The sequence below is a fragment of the Epinephelus lanceolatus genome, chromosome 4, assembly GCF_041903045.1.
Source record: "Epinephelus lanceolatus isolate andai-2023 chromosome 4, ASM4190304v1, whole genome shotgun sequence".
Classification (NCBI taxonomy): domain Eukaryota; kingdom Metazoa; phylum Chordata; class Actinopteri; order Perciformes; family Serranidae; genus Epinephelus; species Epinephelus lanceolatus.
The window spans coordinates 46,795,252-46,812,100 of record NC_135737.1 but is presented as its reverse complement, the minus strand read 5'-3'; the positions used below and the strand labels follow the sequence as shown (position 1 = coordinate 46,812,100).

Below are 16,849 nucleotides of genomic sequence, written 5' to 3'. Positions count from 1 at the left end.
GGCACAAATGTCCACTTTGAATAAACTGATTAAAAAAAAGGCACCCGAAGCAGGTCCGCAATCATATCTATCGATCTTGCTGTTAAATCAACCACCAACAGACAGTGCGTCATCACGCACCTGCCCATGGGCCAATCAGCCAAGCTCATTTGAATGACGATGCCCAGGCCAGCACTAGAAACTCTGCTGGTCTTAAGGCGTTCTGTCAATAACACATCAAAATTTGATTGGCTGATGATACGGTCACTCAACGTTACGCACCCAATAGCAGCATCCAGCTCGATCAGAGGCTAGCAATGCAACTACTGCTGGCCCCAGCAGAGGAAAGGAGCTGTGATGCGTTTATAGGACATAGGAGATTTGAGCTCCACAAAATATAACCATTCGTTTTCTGGATAAAGTTGCATACTGAACAAGTAATTGACTCCAGATACATTTCAGAATGACCTTTTAATTATGGAAAAAACAGAAAAAAAACACTTTTGACAGGGCTAGCAGTGCTAGCCTTGTTGCCCCTGACTGCACACCACTGATAATATGATGTTAATTCCACTAAAGAAGAGACTTGGTGATCACCAAAACTAGGCGGGGAAAAAAAAGTGGATATATCAATATCGATTATTGGTCAAATGAGTTGTTATTAGCACTGTCAAGTGATTAAAAATTCAGTTCAAATGAATGTTGTCAGATGTGTCGTAGTGATGCTGCTGGATGTTGGACACAGCTGTCCCCCTGTCCTCGACCACTCAAACTGGTCTGCAGTCCATTCTGTGAGGGAGTCAGTGAGTCTGTCACAGGTAGACTGACTCAGTTTAAACACCTGGTCAAGTGTGGCGTGATGAGGCTGGCTGCTAGCGTTAGCATCAGAGGCTGTGCTAGCTCAGACCTCTGGGTTCACTGCTAAAGTCGTTGTGTTGAGGTGACGTTTCAGACTGAAGTTCTCCTTCCTGCAGAACCTGCAGAGAACAGTGCTCCTATCAACAGCTCCATCTGGGTGTTTTTTAAATGTAAATGTTCCATTCACGGGGCCGAGCAGTGTCGTCTCATCTGCCTCCATCATGTGACAAAGACACTGTGGTCTTCAGTGACACACCGGGTCAAAGGGCACCGCGGACAGATTAATCAGCATTAATATTGTTAACGCAAGCTTTTTGTGTGATTAATTAATGTGTTATTTTGATAGCCCTAGTTGTTACATATCGGCATATCGGATATTGGCAAAAGATCCAATATCATGCATCCCTAGTCAAAGGTCAAAGGTCAGTGTGGCCTCACAAAACATGTTTTTGGCCTTAATTATGACAAAACACAAATGTGATATCGTGATTAAGGTGCTAATTCTCATTTTCTCTCTATTCTTATTTGTCAGTCGACTGTTGTCTTTTCATACATGCATTAATTGAGGAAGGGCCACAGGGTCGGCCATTGTGCAGCATCTGTTTGGGGGTTCAGTACTTTGCTCAAGAGCACCAAAGTAATGCCCAGGAAGCAATTGGCACCTTCCCAGCTGCCAGTCCACACTGCATACTTGGTCGGCATGGGAACTTGAACCAGCAGCTGCCCAGTTCCCAAGCCAAGTCTCTACAGACTGAGCCACTGCTGCCCTGAAGTGATTCTGTCTGTATGTGAAGAATTACCAGAAACATGTGGTTCACTGAGAACCCTGACCACCAGCCCCTCCTGCTGATTTAACTGTTCATTTATATCAGCCTCTACAGCCGTAAACAAAGTGCTAATGAATGCCCCCCTGAACTGAGCCCTTCAGCTGCCCTGTCATTTTGTTTTTTGTCATGCATGCACTATGACAGACTCCAGTCTGTTAAAGTAAATGGGTGTAGATGATTTAGTACTTGGAAGTATGACTTTGTCAAACAGAGTGTGACTGTAAACAGACACTGACTGTTGGAAAGCATCGTTCCTCTTATCTTTGTTATTTTTCAGCAGAAGTCCAACTCACAGAGTGAGGCATTTATCCTGTCTTTTATCACTTCCTCCTTACGTTTTATCCCAAAGTGTTTCTGTCTCAATGCCTCACTGAGCTGATTATCATTCTTTCCAGGCGAGGCAGGTCCTGGGAGACAACTTCTGTCAATGTGAGTTCTCACACACACTCACTACTCACTTTGGTGCGATGGATCGTTTCTCTTTCCGGCTCTTTTCATGAGAATATTCACCACTGATGCATGAATACATTCATCAGCTCTGAATAGCTGGGTCTGGCATGTGTAGATGTCGTAACATCACTTCCTGTATTTCAGCTCCTCAGTTTGACCAGGACAACCTGAAGAAGTCCTCCGCATCGCCGCGACTGGACGATATCCACGGCTATCACAGAGGCAGACGTCAGTCAGGTCAGGGTTAGTCTTCTTTTTGTTCCCAATAACAACAAAAAACACGTCATACATGATTAAAGTTTTTACTGTATCTCCAGGGAATATTCTGTATTTTCATCACACAGAGTGAAACCAACAGTGAATGATTCTACCAAGTAGTAGTGTGTGTATTCACAGCTTGACATATCGTCTTCCTCATCTGTTGTTTAAACCCATCAGTGAGCCACACTGTGGCCCTGGGTGACATTGGGTCTCATTCATGAAACGTGAGCAGAAGGAATTTGTATGTAAACTGTTTGCAGATGGAAATTTACGTGCATGTCCGCATTCATCAATATTTTAGTAGCTCCGATCTTTTCGTAGCTACTAACAAAATCTACTCCTGCTCCTGACCACTCGTAGTGCTTGTGTAAATTTAGTAAAGCACATAAATATTGCTTGTCACTATTGGAAATTACAATTTTAACTCGTACTGCTCTCTTGTTATGTACACAATGCCTTTGAAACACGTAATCTAAACATGACAAAATATTAAAAATATAACACATTTAGTTAAATTAGTTGGCAATTAGCAGGTTTAAGATCCAGATTAGGTTCATAATTGTGAATTATCTATGTAAATCGACTCAGTAGATTACACGTTCTTTCTGCATGTTGAATGATGATAATAAAAATATCCGTAAGGATAGCCGGATCACAGCCTCTTTGGCCATGGTGCCTGGGTTCAGCAGGAGCAGCAGGTGGTGGAGCCACGAAGGAGAACGCGCCAGCTGAAAGAATTATTTGAGACAACACGTTTTTTTTTTTGTTTGTTTTTTTAATCATTTGAATGAATAAATCTGATTTGAAAAATGTTTAATTTACGTTGTATGAAACAGAGCTTTAGGCTATTAAGATTCAAATAATTTGAAGATGATGCATACAAACTGCTGTAGGCTATATGTTATCGTGTCATTTGTTAAAATAAATGTTAAATAGCTCTACATTCCGACAGCCATCACTGATTTAGAGTTTATCCATTACGCACAAAACATCTCTGCCTTACCGTTCCCACTTCATTCAAAACCCAAAAATGAATCCTCTGTTTGTTTGGTGACCACTACGCTATCAATGATGGTTTTCAGAATGTATTAGGCTATAGCACATTACAGTCTGGGTTTGATGTTGACTCCAGTGGAGGCTTGTCGCTGTCTCCGTCAGGAATAATTCCTGACAGAGAGGTCTCCCCAGTTATGCCAGCGATGCGCTCGTCTGCAGCAGATAGTTGTGACTGTGAGCCTCCTCCTCCTGTGGCCGCTGTATTTTTTGTGTGTGTGCTTATGCGTTTCTTTGCCTCCAGTTTCATATCAAACCATTTACGCTTCACCTCTGACATGGTTCTTTGTACCACGGAGACAACATTAACAGCATCTGTTACCTCCCTCCAGGCCTTTGCTTTGCCTGTCCCTGTCACACCACTACTAACTGAAGAAAATAAAATGTTTTTTCTTAAGTCCACTTCACCCAAAATTATTTCGATCTCAGCTTCGGAAAATTTCTTTTTTCTTTCTCTCTCTTTCTTTCTTTGCGCCATGACTGACAGGTTGACAGGATGCACCTACACCTCCTTATATGGTGGTCATTGGCTATTCATGGGCGGGGATTTATGCTAATTGCTGATTACTGGGAACGCGCTGTCACTTTACGATGGATTGGCATTCATGATCATACACACGTGTTTACGATCAAATCTGAGTTTCCCGCAGCGTTCCTGAATCCGGAGTAGGTTTTTAGTGGAGTAAGCTTTTATGTGCAAATCTACACACAGATTTACTCACTTTTCATGAATGAGACCCACTGTCTTTAATCACCATGAACACACACGCTGTAGTTTATTTTGACTCAACTCCACACACACCGTCCTGCTGCCACAAATACTCTCTGCAGCACCAAATGTGCATGAATACACCGCTGAAAATAGTCCCCAAAAAATACACTATTCCTTCCATTTGTCTGATAAAAACCACAGTGAGCAGCTGTTTGAGGAGACAACTGATGAAACTGCATATTTGTGGTTATAAATATTTTCATTTTCAGTAGGAAGCAATGTGCTTGGAGCTGAGAGCCACAGACAGAAAGTAAGAAAGAATTAAGAGACGGACTAACACGTTGTCTGTTGACAGGAAGAAAATTATATAATAACACTCTTTAATTTTAATATGAAATAAAGTGTTTGTGATTTACACTTAATGTGCCATAACTTAGGAAAGCATTAACAAGGTTTCAACAAAATGTCGTCATGGTTACAGTCATTGCTCGTTGGCCTTGTGAGAACTGTTCAGAGCTACATGTGTGTGCACTAGAACCAGAGATTCACTTCATTCCAGTTCCTCAGCAGGTCTTGTAAAATGACTGAGGGTCTCTTTGCTCTGTTTGTCCCTCCAGAGCCTCCAGAGCTGCTGATGTACACGCCTGAGAAGTCCAGGAAGAGTCTGCCGCTGCTGCTGGAGGGAAACCTGCCGTACAGACGCACCAGGAGACAGTCAGGTAGACAGAGACAGTTCCTTCAAAGCACTCAGAGGACAAGTCCACATACAGGGCCTTCAGTCAGTGCTCAGGGTCCACACAACCCACACAAAAGACTTTTTATTCTTCTGTCATATCCAGATGTTTAGATAAAAAGTAGATGACATAATTTTTTCCTTCTAATAAGCAGCGGTGGAGTAACTATGTACATTTAATGAAGTACTGTACTGAGATACTTTTCTCCTATCAGTATTGTACTTTTTACTGCACTACATTTGTCTGACAGCTTTTCAGATTACAGTTTTTCATCCCCTTCCTGTCCAGTAAAAACCATAAGTCTCCAGATGTGTTGATTCAACCCAGTCTTACTCCAAAGTTGTCGAAATCCGGCACTTGGTCCGTGACTTTCAGTGTCAGACACTGATGAAAAAAAGCTGTCCTTTCACATTGGCATGACACGCCACCAGTTGCCGTTATAGTTTAACTGCACCCAGCGGCGTCAGGGGGAAACGCAGGACAAATAATTTATAAATAATTTATCCTCATTCATGTTAGCTGAGGGCTAAACTGGAGGTTAGCTGCTCAGCCGGTACTGTGGTTCTCACAGGACAGTGACACTACAAACATATGATGATCTGATAGAATACGATGCATCGCTGTAGATTAAACTACCCAGCCGTGTATGAAGGATTTAAAATGAGCTCAACTTCAATACAATGCAACATAATGCAGCAGGAATATTAATCCAAAGACTTCAGATGGAACAGGAAAACACTTTACTGCAACATATATACTTTTACTCAAAGTAATTTACCTAGCGCCCCCTCCCAGTCTCCACAGGTGTGCCCCAGGGCTCTGTCCTGGGGCCCCTGCTATTCATCATCTACTTAGTCCCACTTGGTCACATTTTCCGTAAAAAAACCACATTAATTTCCATTGCTACGCGGATGACACCCAGCTCTACATCTCCTCCAAACCTGATTCCTCCCTCCCTCCCTCATTCCTTACTGACTGCCTTCATGAAATAAAGTTCACATGGAATTTCTCCAAGTTAAACAGTGATAAAACAGAAATGTTACTAATCGGCACTGAATCCACTCTAGCCAAAGCCCACAGTTTCACCATATTGATCGACAATTCTTCCATCCTCCCCTCCCCTCAGGTAAAGAGTCTGGGTGTCATCCTCGACAGCACGCTTTCCTTCTCATCCCACATTAACAACCCGGTCAGCCTACTTTCATCTCTGCAACATCGACCGCCTCCGCCCCTCCCTCACACCTCACACTGCTGCCATACTGGTTCACAGTCTTGTCACTTCCCGGCTTGACTACTGCAACTCCCTCCTGTTTGGTCTCCCCCTGAAAATCCTCCATAAACTGCAGATGGTTCAGAATTCTGCTGCCTGTATTATCACTAGGACCCTATCCACCCGTCATATCACACCCATCTTACAGCAGCTCCATTGGCTCCCCATCACCTACCGCATCCACTATAAGATTATACTTCTGAGCTACAAGGCCATCCACAGCCTCGCCCCTCTGTACCTCTCTGCCCTCCTTCCTATCACCATACCTGCTCGCACCCTCAGGTCCTCTTCTTCTGTTCACCTCACTGTCCCCTCCGTTCGCCTCACTACCATGGAGGCAGAGCATTCAGCCACTCTGCTCCCCCCTGACCTCCGAAATATTGATTCGCTACCACACTTTAACTCCAGGCTGAAAACTCACCTGTTCAGGCTTTCCTGCTCTCTTTGAGTGGGTAAGCCTGAACAGATGTTTTGTTTATGTTTGTTTGTTTGCTTTTTAAACTGATATTTGTTTGTTTGTTGTAAAATGTTGAATTATCTTGTACTTTGTATTTTATTGTATTTTACTTTGGATTTTCCTCTGTAAGGCGACCTTGAGTGTCATGAAAGGCGCCCAGAAATAAAATGAATTATTATCATTATTATTATTATTATTATTATTATTATTATTATTACATTGTGCTGATACTTAACTTCTGTAAGGTGAATGCAGGACTTTTACTTACAGTAGAGTATTTTCACAGTGTGGAATTAGTACTTTTATTAAAGTAAAGGATGTGAATGCTTCCAACACTGCCAGTAAGTGAGAAGAACTTTAAACAAATGAGGTACTGTTTTACAACAACTGGCAGTCTCAACTATATTACAGGTACAGCTGCCTTTTAGATTAACATCATTTCTTAAAAGCTTCTCACACCCTGCCAGAAAGTTTGTCATTACAAAAACATACCAACTTATATGACAGTAAACGTGTCTTGTTTTTATGACCGATGTTGGTAAGGTGAAATAAAGAGAGCATTCATTAATATAGCAGGATGATGCATTATTATGAGTAATTTACTGCCATAATGCTGAGCCAGTATTCCTGATTAAAACCTTTGTTTCTTTTCCAGCTCCGGCAAAAGACATTGAAGCAGCATTTCATCCCAACGGTGAGAATGTTTCACAGTAACCTTCAGACACATGTTCACACCAACGATGCAACTGTTATCAAAAACTGATTCTTTTTTTTTTCCAAATACAAATACACACATCACTTAAATAGCAAGATTGTTTTCACTTTTTTGACATGTCAGGTCGAGCTGTTGTTCCTGACGCAAAATCTTTGGTATCAAAGTGCAGGAAGTGCATAAAGATCCACACTGCGCTCACCACTGCCGAGACGTAGAGAACTGCTAAAGACACTTTTTTTTTTTTAACAATCTGTTTATTGATTTTTCCACATAAAAATACAGTGGTTCACAAGTTCTGTGTTACAGTTGTCAGTTTAACAGAGCCATACAACGAGACTCAACATCCCTCTCCCCCTACCCGCCACCCCTGGCACCTACCCTGTTGAAGCTCAAGAAAAACAGAAGCTGGAAAGTTACATAGCAAGAAAAAAAATAAAAAATAAAAAATAAATAAATAAAAAATGAATGAACCTCTCATGCAAGATACACTGTTGTAATTCCCATTTCAGTCCAAAGAGATCTAACATTCTGTGCTGTTCACATAAGACAAAAAAAGAGTTCCAAGTCCCATCAAATGAATCAGTTCTACCAGACAGGGTCAGTCTGATTTTCTCCAGCTTGAGAAAATAAAGCACCTCTTTGATCCAGGTCGTATAGGTGGGTGGGACTGTGGATTTCCATTTCAACAGAATTAACCTCCTGGCCAGCAGGGTTGTAAATGCAATTAAATCTTTTTTAGCAGGAGAAAGAACAGATTGCGAAGGACACACACCAAACAGAGCGGTCAGAGCATTAGGGGCGATATCTCTTCCAATTACCCTGGACAATGTAAGAAAAATTTCAAACCAAAATCTTTTCAATGAGGGGCAGCTCCAAAACATGTGTATGTAACTTGCAGTGGCCTGTTGGCATCGGTCACACAAAGGAGACACTGTATCAAACATTTTTGCAAGCCGAGCTTTGGTGTAGTGAGCTCGATGTAAGATCCGACGTTGCATAAAGCTGTGTCTAGCACAAATTGAAGACTTATGCACTCTCCTCAAGATTTCCACCCACTCCCCATCTAGGATTGTCACTCCTAAATCTGTCTCCCAGACAGTTTTAAGAGTAGCAGAGGAGCCCTGATGAAGGTCATAAATATTGGAGTATATTAACGAGATCGCCCCCTAAAGACACTTTTTAAAAGATTACATTCAGTAAACTTTAATAAAAAGTTAGAAACTGACACCCTGAGTGTGAAATTTAAGATGGTGCATTGTTCTAAGAATTGTAGGTGTTTGTTTTATGCAGTGAATGTGACAAAGCTGTGCACAACAATGTGTAAACGTAAAGTAACAAATTGCCAGGTCAGGGTTGGGGTTAGGATCAAAATGCAGTGCTCCGAAAAGAGCGCTTGGAGGGGCACGGGCTCTCAGGGACTGGCAGTATGAAAAGAAATTTCCTCGTATAGGGTCCGATAGGGGTTAAAGGGGAACTAATGATTTTTCAACCTGGGCCCTATTTTCCGATCTACTTTTGGCTAAATGAGTGATAGGATGTTCAATATGTGACATGTCTCCAGTATGAAGCTAGGGCTGACCTGCCTGCAGCCCGTGAGCGCGCGCTATATTAAATAATAGGGCACTCAGACAGCGTCAAACAACGTCAAAATACGTCCACTAAAAGTGCATTTTTCTCACAGATGGGCTCAGATTGTTAGTATAATTATCTGACAACACAACGGAAAGGAGAAATGAATGTCTGTGTTTACCTTTAGCTGGATTCAGACATGTTCCTCTGCCTGTTGCTGCTCCCTCTCTCTCCTCGTCCGCTCTTCAGTTTCAATGAGCTCTGCATCCGTGTACATCCGTGTTCAAATAAATACGGGCGCTCATCAAATTCAAATGGCTCATCCAGATCCAGTTGGTCAAAATCGGGTAAAAATTCGGACATGTTTGTTGTGGCAAGTCAAAACACTCACTCAGAGAGTCAAAGTCTGGCTCTGAAATCTCACGTCTCGCAAGATTTGAGTTGTTGCAGGAAGTGACTGCTGGAGTGACCATACAAACGCAAGGAGTTACTCTGTTTGGCTGAATTTTTACCCGATTTTGACCAACTGGATCTGGATGAGCCATTTGAATTTGATGAGCACCCGTATTTATTTGAACACGGAGTACACAGACGTACACAGATGCAGAGCTCATTGAAGAGGGACGGGGAGAGAGAGAGAGCAGCAACAGGCAGAGGAACATGTCTGAATCCAGCTAAAGGTAAACACAGACATTCATTTCTCCTTTCCGTGATGTTGTCAGATAATTATACTAACAATCCGAGCCTATCTGTGTGAAAAAAATGCACTTTTAGTGGACGTATTTTGACGTTGTTTGACCCTGTCTGAGTGCCCTATTATTTAATATAGCGCACACTCACGGGCTGCAGGCAGGTCAGCCCTAGCTTCATACTGGAGACATGTCACATATTGAACATCCTATCACTCATTTAGACAAAAGTAGATTGGAAAATAGGGCCCAGGTTGAAAAAAAAACAGTAGTTCCCCTTTAAAAGAGGCCCATAAAACATGAAAGTATCTGGTTTAGTGGGGCGCTGAACATGTGGAGCAACTGGAACTTTATTATTTATCAACACTGCTCCAGTCACCCAGGCAAGAGGGTTCCTGGTTCGATCCAAGGGTGATGGAGCTTCTCTGTGTGGAGTTTGTATGTTCTCCCGTGTCAGCGTGGGTTTCCTCCAGGTGCTCCAGCTTCCTCCCACAGTCCAAAGACATGCAGGTTAAAACAGGTTAAGGAGCGGAAGATGGGTGGTCAGGGTTAGGGGGTTGGGTTTCGAAGGTTGCGTTATTAAATCAAATTTGCTGGTATTATTACAGAAGAGTTGAGCCTCTCAGCTCTGTAGGGCATGTCTGGACGTTCTGATTTATAATGATGTTCCCGGCAGTGTGAGCTCAGAGTTTAATATTTGCACAGCTTTGCAGAGCTGGCCTGCAGCCCAGCAGGTTCAATCTACCATAACAACTGCTGACCTGTTAAAACAAGACATCAGAGACGTCTTCACTTTTCTTAGTTTGGGTTCCAAGTGGCTAAGTGTCTGTCAAACAGTTGCAACGTCTTGATAACATCTGTCTCTCTGCTCCCATCTGTCTCTCCATTGTCACACCCCGCTTCTTCTCTTCACCGTCCATCAACTGTCTCCCACCGCCCCCGGAATCCTGCAGCTCTGAAGGTAAGGAAGTTTTTCATGCTACACTGAGTTTTAACAAAAGTCCTGTCACATTCATTTGAGTGGATTACCACCAGCTGTCGTCACAGACTGAGGTGGTTTTGTTATAGAGGAGGAAGCTTTTTTTACAGATGATGTGAATTTTAAGTTTATGATAACTTTATTGAAAAACAGAGTTTACCAAGTGCTTTGAGAATTAAACATGAGATAAGACACAAAAACAAAGACAAGATAATGAGAAATAAAGATGAAAACAGGAAGAAAAACTAACCAATAAAAGTAAATGCAATAGATGGCGTCTCTCCTGCAGCTGGTGCAGGCACTGTGATGCATTCCCGTCATCAACAGGATGTTGAGTGAGACATGTTACAAATTGAGATAATTTAATAAAGGAAATCTGTTGTATATCATTCATGATGGAAAATGTAACTTCACTGACATGTTAAAAATGCGATTGTTTAAGACATAGAGTTTTTCAGTGATACACCAGGAGCTCACAATAAAAAATGGACAGGATTGAAGAAGTTAACCAGGTCGGACACGATGACATAAACACAAAAGTGACCTTTTTTGGTTGTGTTTTGCAGCAGGCGGGCAGTGAGGGCGAGCTGTGCCAGACGGACAGTCTGGGCTCAGCCGGCAGCAGCAGCACGCTTGCATCCTCCGTCATCGAGGTGGAGGCAGAGAGGAACGAACCAGGCCTGACGACACAGCTGCGACCAAGCCAAGAGGTAGAGGTATTTTACTGTGACGGGATATGACTTCAGATTACACCTTACTATATAATGACGAAAACTCTGTGTGTTTGTGTGTGTGTTCCACGTTTTTCTCCTCACTGACTTGGTCAATCCATGTGAAATTTGGCACAGTGGTAGAGGGTCATGGGAGGATGCCAATGAAGCAATATTACATCAATTGGCCAAAGGGGGGCGCTATAGCAACCCATTGAAATGTCAAACTTTGAATGGGCATATCTCATGCCCCGTATGTCGTAGAGACATGAAACTTTGCACAGAGATGCCTCTCCTCATGAGGAACACATTTGCCTCAAGAACCCATAACTTCCGCTTATATAGATTGTCCGCCATTTTGAATTTTTTGAAAAACACTTCAAATGGATCTCTTCCTAGGAAGTTTGAGCGATCTGCATGAAACTGGGTGAACATAATCTAGGGACCAATATCTAAAGTTCCCTCTTGGCAAAAGTTGGAAAACTTACTAAAACTGAGCTTCTATAAGGCAATGAATATTGCGGAGGGCGTGGCTCATCACATAAAGGTGTATAACATCTCAAGGGTTTCACCCATCACCACGCAACTTTGTAGGCATATGAACACACATAATCTGAGGGGACCCCTCCATTATTGACCCCATCAAACAAAATGGGGGCGCTAGAGAGCTCATTTCTTATCTAGGCCTAACCGCCATATGGATTTTTACTAAACTTGGTAGATATGTAGAACAGGACGCCTCAAGGTGACTGGAGAAATTTAACTCTAATTGGCAACTGGGTGGCGCTATAACAACAGAAAAATGCTTCAAAATGGCTAAAATGTGACCGATCGCTGTGGCTCCCCCTGTGGACCAATGTTGGTGTTGTTTTCTAATGTTTGGTATGACTAAGTCATGGTGTGGTATGCTGTACATAATCACGGAAACTGTCAGTGTGTCATTCTGTCAGTCAGTCATTCTGTCTGTCCCACGTTTTTCTACTCACTGACGTGGTCAATCTGTGTGAAACTGCACATAGGCATTGAGGATTGGCATAGGTAGAAGGTGACAAAGCTACCAATGGCTATGGACTAGTTAGATACAATTCTACTAAACTGAATTATGTTGGACTTGACATTTCATTGATTTAATTACCCCTTGTGTATCAGCATTAAATACAGCAGAGATGTACGTTTAGAAATTGAACTCAGTTTTAATGTGTTTAAACTTTAACTTATTTGAGTGAATCAACTTGGTCTATATTTTAAAGATTTATAAATACATTTCCTTATTTAATACTAATGAAATATCCCACTGTATTTCTTTTCATTCTGTTCAAATGAGGAGGAAGAGGATGAAGAGGAGCTGAGCCCCCTCAGCCCTCCCCCCACCCTGTCCATCACCGAAGAGATCCTGGAGTTCATCAACCAGAGCAGAGCTAGAGAGGGACTGACCGCCATTCACACTGGCACAACGGTTAGAAAACATTCATCTCTATCATTATTAATATTAGGTTCTTCAAGTACCACCAATATGGCCGCCATTGAAATACAGCCAGCCCACCCTTTTCAGCTCCAGACAGTTCATGCAGGAGGCAGGTTTTTTCCAGTCAGAAGATTATTTTATTGTTGACTGTCATCAGTCACGGTCACTCTGCACAAAGAAGGAGCACTAGAACTATGGGCGGGAATCAAAATCAAAATTTATTGTCATTTCATTTCAGCCCAGTGGTAAACGAACTATAGTTTGAGAACCATTCGAGCTAAAAATGCACTGTTCACTTGTTTATTTAAAGTTCATTAGTATTTAAGGTCTCCTTGGGTACCTAGTAACGCACCTAATAAGTGTGAAGTAGATCGGATAAACCGTTCTGGAGATATATGAAGGACCCACGAGATTCCTTGCTTTATAATTAGATTTATGTATGTTTTATTCTTACAGATGGACGTCCCCCCGATATCCTGTTAAACAACTATTGCTTTTATACAAACTGTGGTTGAGTCATTTTAATACACTGCTTTCTTACTTTTCTTCCAGGAGCAGGTCCTGGATCAGCCCACAGAGAGCCAGCCACCATCCAACCAGACCAACTTCACCTGCCCACTGCCCCCAGCCGCTTGCCCCTCCAGCCCAGAACAAGGATCCACAATGCAACTGGAGCAGGAAGGAGCAGAGAAGGAGAACGAAAGCCCCCTCCAGAGTCAGACAGGTGGCTCTGGGGAGGAGAACAAACCTGAAAATGAGACAATTACAAACAAAGTCCAGGAAATTCCAGATGCAACAAGTCAAGTGGAAAAGAGAGTGGAAGCGGACGTAGAGACACAAGGAGAAGTGGTAGAAAAAGAGAAAGAAGAGGAGAAAACAAGGGATGAAGGAGAAGGAGAGGGCATCATCCCTGCCCTGACAACACATCATCATCCCTCTATCTCAGCAGAGGAAGAAAGAGAAAACAACAGCAGCAGCTGTCAGTCACCTAAAGAAGAGGTGAACACGGAGGTCATGACTTCCTCCTCAAATCAAGATCTCCCTCATCACCCCATCCAGAGATGCCAGCCAACAACAAGAGGCTCCCACCTAACCAAGCGCGACAAGAAGATCATCGAAAAGATCAGGAGTTATTACGAGGCAGCAGCCGAGGCTGAAGAGGGCGTGGCAGAGGAGGAAGATGAACAGGAAGAGGGAGCAGCATCAAAGAGGAGAAACAGTTTCTCTCAAATCCCATCTGGCTTGGTAAAGGAGTCAGTATCACGCTTTGATGTTAGTGGGCACCTAGGGGAGCCAGAGAGTGGAAGAAGCAAGTGTGACAGAAGTGAAGCGATCGATACAGTGACTGATCGAGAGATAGAGCCCTGTTCCCCAACTGGTCCCATCTCTTCGCCTACCCTGCTCCCAGTAGATGCAGAGAATGATGGACAGGCAGATGAGCTAATCAGCTCGTTGGATTTTGATGCAGAGTCCCCAATTCCACCACTCTCAACTGTGACACAGGACAAGGAGACCTCAAACCAAGTGGGTCTGGATCTACAGTTGAATCCAAAAGAGCCTGTTAGAGAAGAGGCTGAGATACAGAACAAAAATGTGAAAGTCTGCAAAGGACCATCGGAGCAAAGACAGGATGAAAAACAGGAAGGGAAGACAAGTATTGTGGCTACTAGGGAGCATGGTGGAAACTCTCTGCAAGGAGAGGAGCCACGTATTACAAAACAGTCCAAGAACCAAGATGAAATACTCAAAAGCAGTGCTGGAAACCAGGTTGTTATTAATGGGCAAGAACCCAGCCAAGCAGGCCCAGCAGAACCAAATGGAAGCCACAAGGAAACCCCTGCACCTCAGCCACCTGCAGAGCAATGTCAAAAAACTGAGGCCAAAACTCACTCCAACTGGACAAAAACCAAACAAGCCAAGACCAGCGGGAACCTTGAGGGTCTTCCTAGTCAGATAAAAGTGGGTCGATGGTCACGCCACTCCAGGATCGTCACCTCTAACCGGGTCTTGTTTGAGAGCATGGGATCAGATGTCGCTGGTATTGGGCTATTTGAGGCCAGCCCTGTGGCGGACCCCATGCTAATGGAAAACTCAGAGCGTATTCTGAGCAAGGTCCAAACATTGGCCCGGATGTACAGTGCCAAAGCCAGCACCATGAAGGTCCCACTGCATCAGAAGCGGGCCAGCGCTTTATGGAACCAGTCATGGGGCTCAGGTCGACTTTCTGGACACTCAACTCAGAACCAAACGGAAAGCCAGTCAGGTCAGACCCAAATACAGACCTCAACTAAGTACCGGCAGCAAACACAGTACCAGATGGAAGTCAGTCAATCTGAGATCCACTCACAGACCAAATATGGAACCCAAACTCACTCCGAGACCAAAGTTCAGAGACAAACTATAACACAAATGAGGCAGCAGTCGCAGATCCAAACCAAAAGCCAAATGTTGAGTCAGACACAGTACCAAAGCCAGAACCAGACCAAGGCTTACAGCCAGGACCAGACCCAAACCATGAGCCGGAAGGACCAAACGATGACCAAAAGAGCAGAGTGCCTGACAAATGGTAGGTTCCTAAAACTTCAAGATTATGTCACTCTTGGAGAGAAGTGTTGGACTGACCAATATTGCCATCCTGAACTAATCTCTCTATGCTCTAAAGTGCATTTCTTAGATATTTGTTCTCTGTTGTTCTCTTCTAGATTTCCAGGAGACACCGATTTCCCCCTGTGAGCCTCTGATGTTTGGTCACGTGTATGTCAAAGAGCAGTCGACCCCAGCTTGTCACCAGACAAATGGATTCACCCTCTCCAGGCCCAGGGACTTCATCTCTGCCTTGTCCAAAGAAAAAGACTCCAGTGTGGGTTGTAGATCAGGTGACAATTCCCAGATTTCCACATTGCCTGTTGAAAATCCACCCACTTCACTGAAAGACCAGTTATCCACTCAGCCCCAGGCAAACAGCTTCAACCCCAGGCAAACCTCCACTGACATGTCATCGGCCTCTGCAGCATCCAGACATCACCTCAGAACACAACCTGAAGATCAGAGCTCCAGTTTGTGCTGCTCTTCCAGTAACAGCACCTTGACGTCAACCATGAATGGGGAGGTTTATTCAGACACTGAAGAGACAGAGAGAAGAGACAGGTATGTGGATAATATTAACAGAATATGGGGGGAGTGATTCACCTGGAGGAGGGCAGGCTCCGGAGCTTCGGTCAGCGGCTTTAGCAGCTGAAATTAATCCAGCACAAACCCACCAGTGCCTGGTGTCACAGCGGGCTGGTAGCCAGTATCAGGTCTAACCTGTGTAATGGCAGCAACAGAAAGTTTGCTGATCCAGTGGGAGTCGGGCTGTCCGGTCCACCGGAGCTGGAGTCTGCGCTGACTGGATTTTGGTTTCTTCGGCTGATTACTAGATTCTCCGGAGCTGCTGCCTGCTCTCCTTCTAGCTAGGTGGTCTGAAGTGGCAGGGACTGAGGCAGTGGAAGCACTGTGATTCAAGGCTCTAGCTAACATGAGCTACGTAATCATGAACTCAAAGCAGCAGCTGTGAATCTTTGGCTCCAGTTAGCAGAAGGCTAAACGATAAGCAACATTTCATCTCCATCTCTTAAACACTTTGCTGATAGCGACACGTTTGGATTGGTTTATTGTCAGACTCTCTTTTTGATAAGTCCGTCTTTCTTTTCTGGGTTGCTTTGCAGTGTGGGCAGTTGTTTTCAATGCTGGAATAGCAACTTTGCAGGATTCTCCTCTATTAAATCAGACTTTCACCATCTAAAGAGACGTTCATGCACATCAGCATTTGTAGAACAAACTGCCTACCCAACTTTAAACTCATAAATTATTAAGTGCAGTGGCTTGTAAAGGTGTCATGACCTTTTGACTTCTGTTTGTAAGTGAAACATAATGCACATAGGACTGGAAACGCACTGCGACCCACCTCCTGCACTACACTACCTACTGCAATGGCCTGTATTTAAATACAGATATATACATAAAGATTCAGGGAACTGAATGTTGAAATGTCCTGTTTACATTGATCAAACAAAAGGCTTAGGGTCTGTGTAGCTAAATGCACCTCAATTCATCCATTTCAGTAAATATTTCCTGCTGAA

General features: G+C 43.5%; 1 protein-coding gene across 1 annotated transcript in view; it reads left to right on the top strand.

Annotated features, from left to right (window-relative positions):
• plekhg2 (pleckstrin homology domain containing, family G (with RhoGef domain) member 2) overlaps window positions 1-16,849 on the top strand; it is a 141,412-nt gene that overhangs the window by 111,736 nt on the left and 12,827 nt on the right. The window contains exons 12-19 of the mRNA XM_078167384.1: window positions 2,060-2,093; window positions 2,259-2,351; window positions 4,758-4,859; window positions 7,257-7,295; window positions 11,094-11,269; window positions 12,588-12,719; window positions 13,281-15,294; window positions 15,431-15,875. Coding sequence (XP_078023510.1) covers window positions 2,060-2,093; window positions 2,259-2,351; window positions 4,758-4,859; window positions 7,257-7,295; window positions 11,094-11,269; window positions 12,588-12,719; window positions 13,281-15,294; window positions 15,431-15,875 — 3,035 coding nt within the window. The remainder of the gene's footprint in view (window positions 1-2,059; window positions 2,094-2,258; window positions 2,352-4,757; window positions 4,860-7,256; window positions 7,296-11,093; window positions 11,270-12,587; window positions 12,720-13,280; window positions 15,295-15,430; window positions 15,876-16,849) is intronic.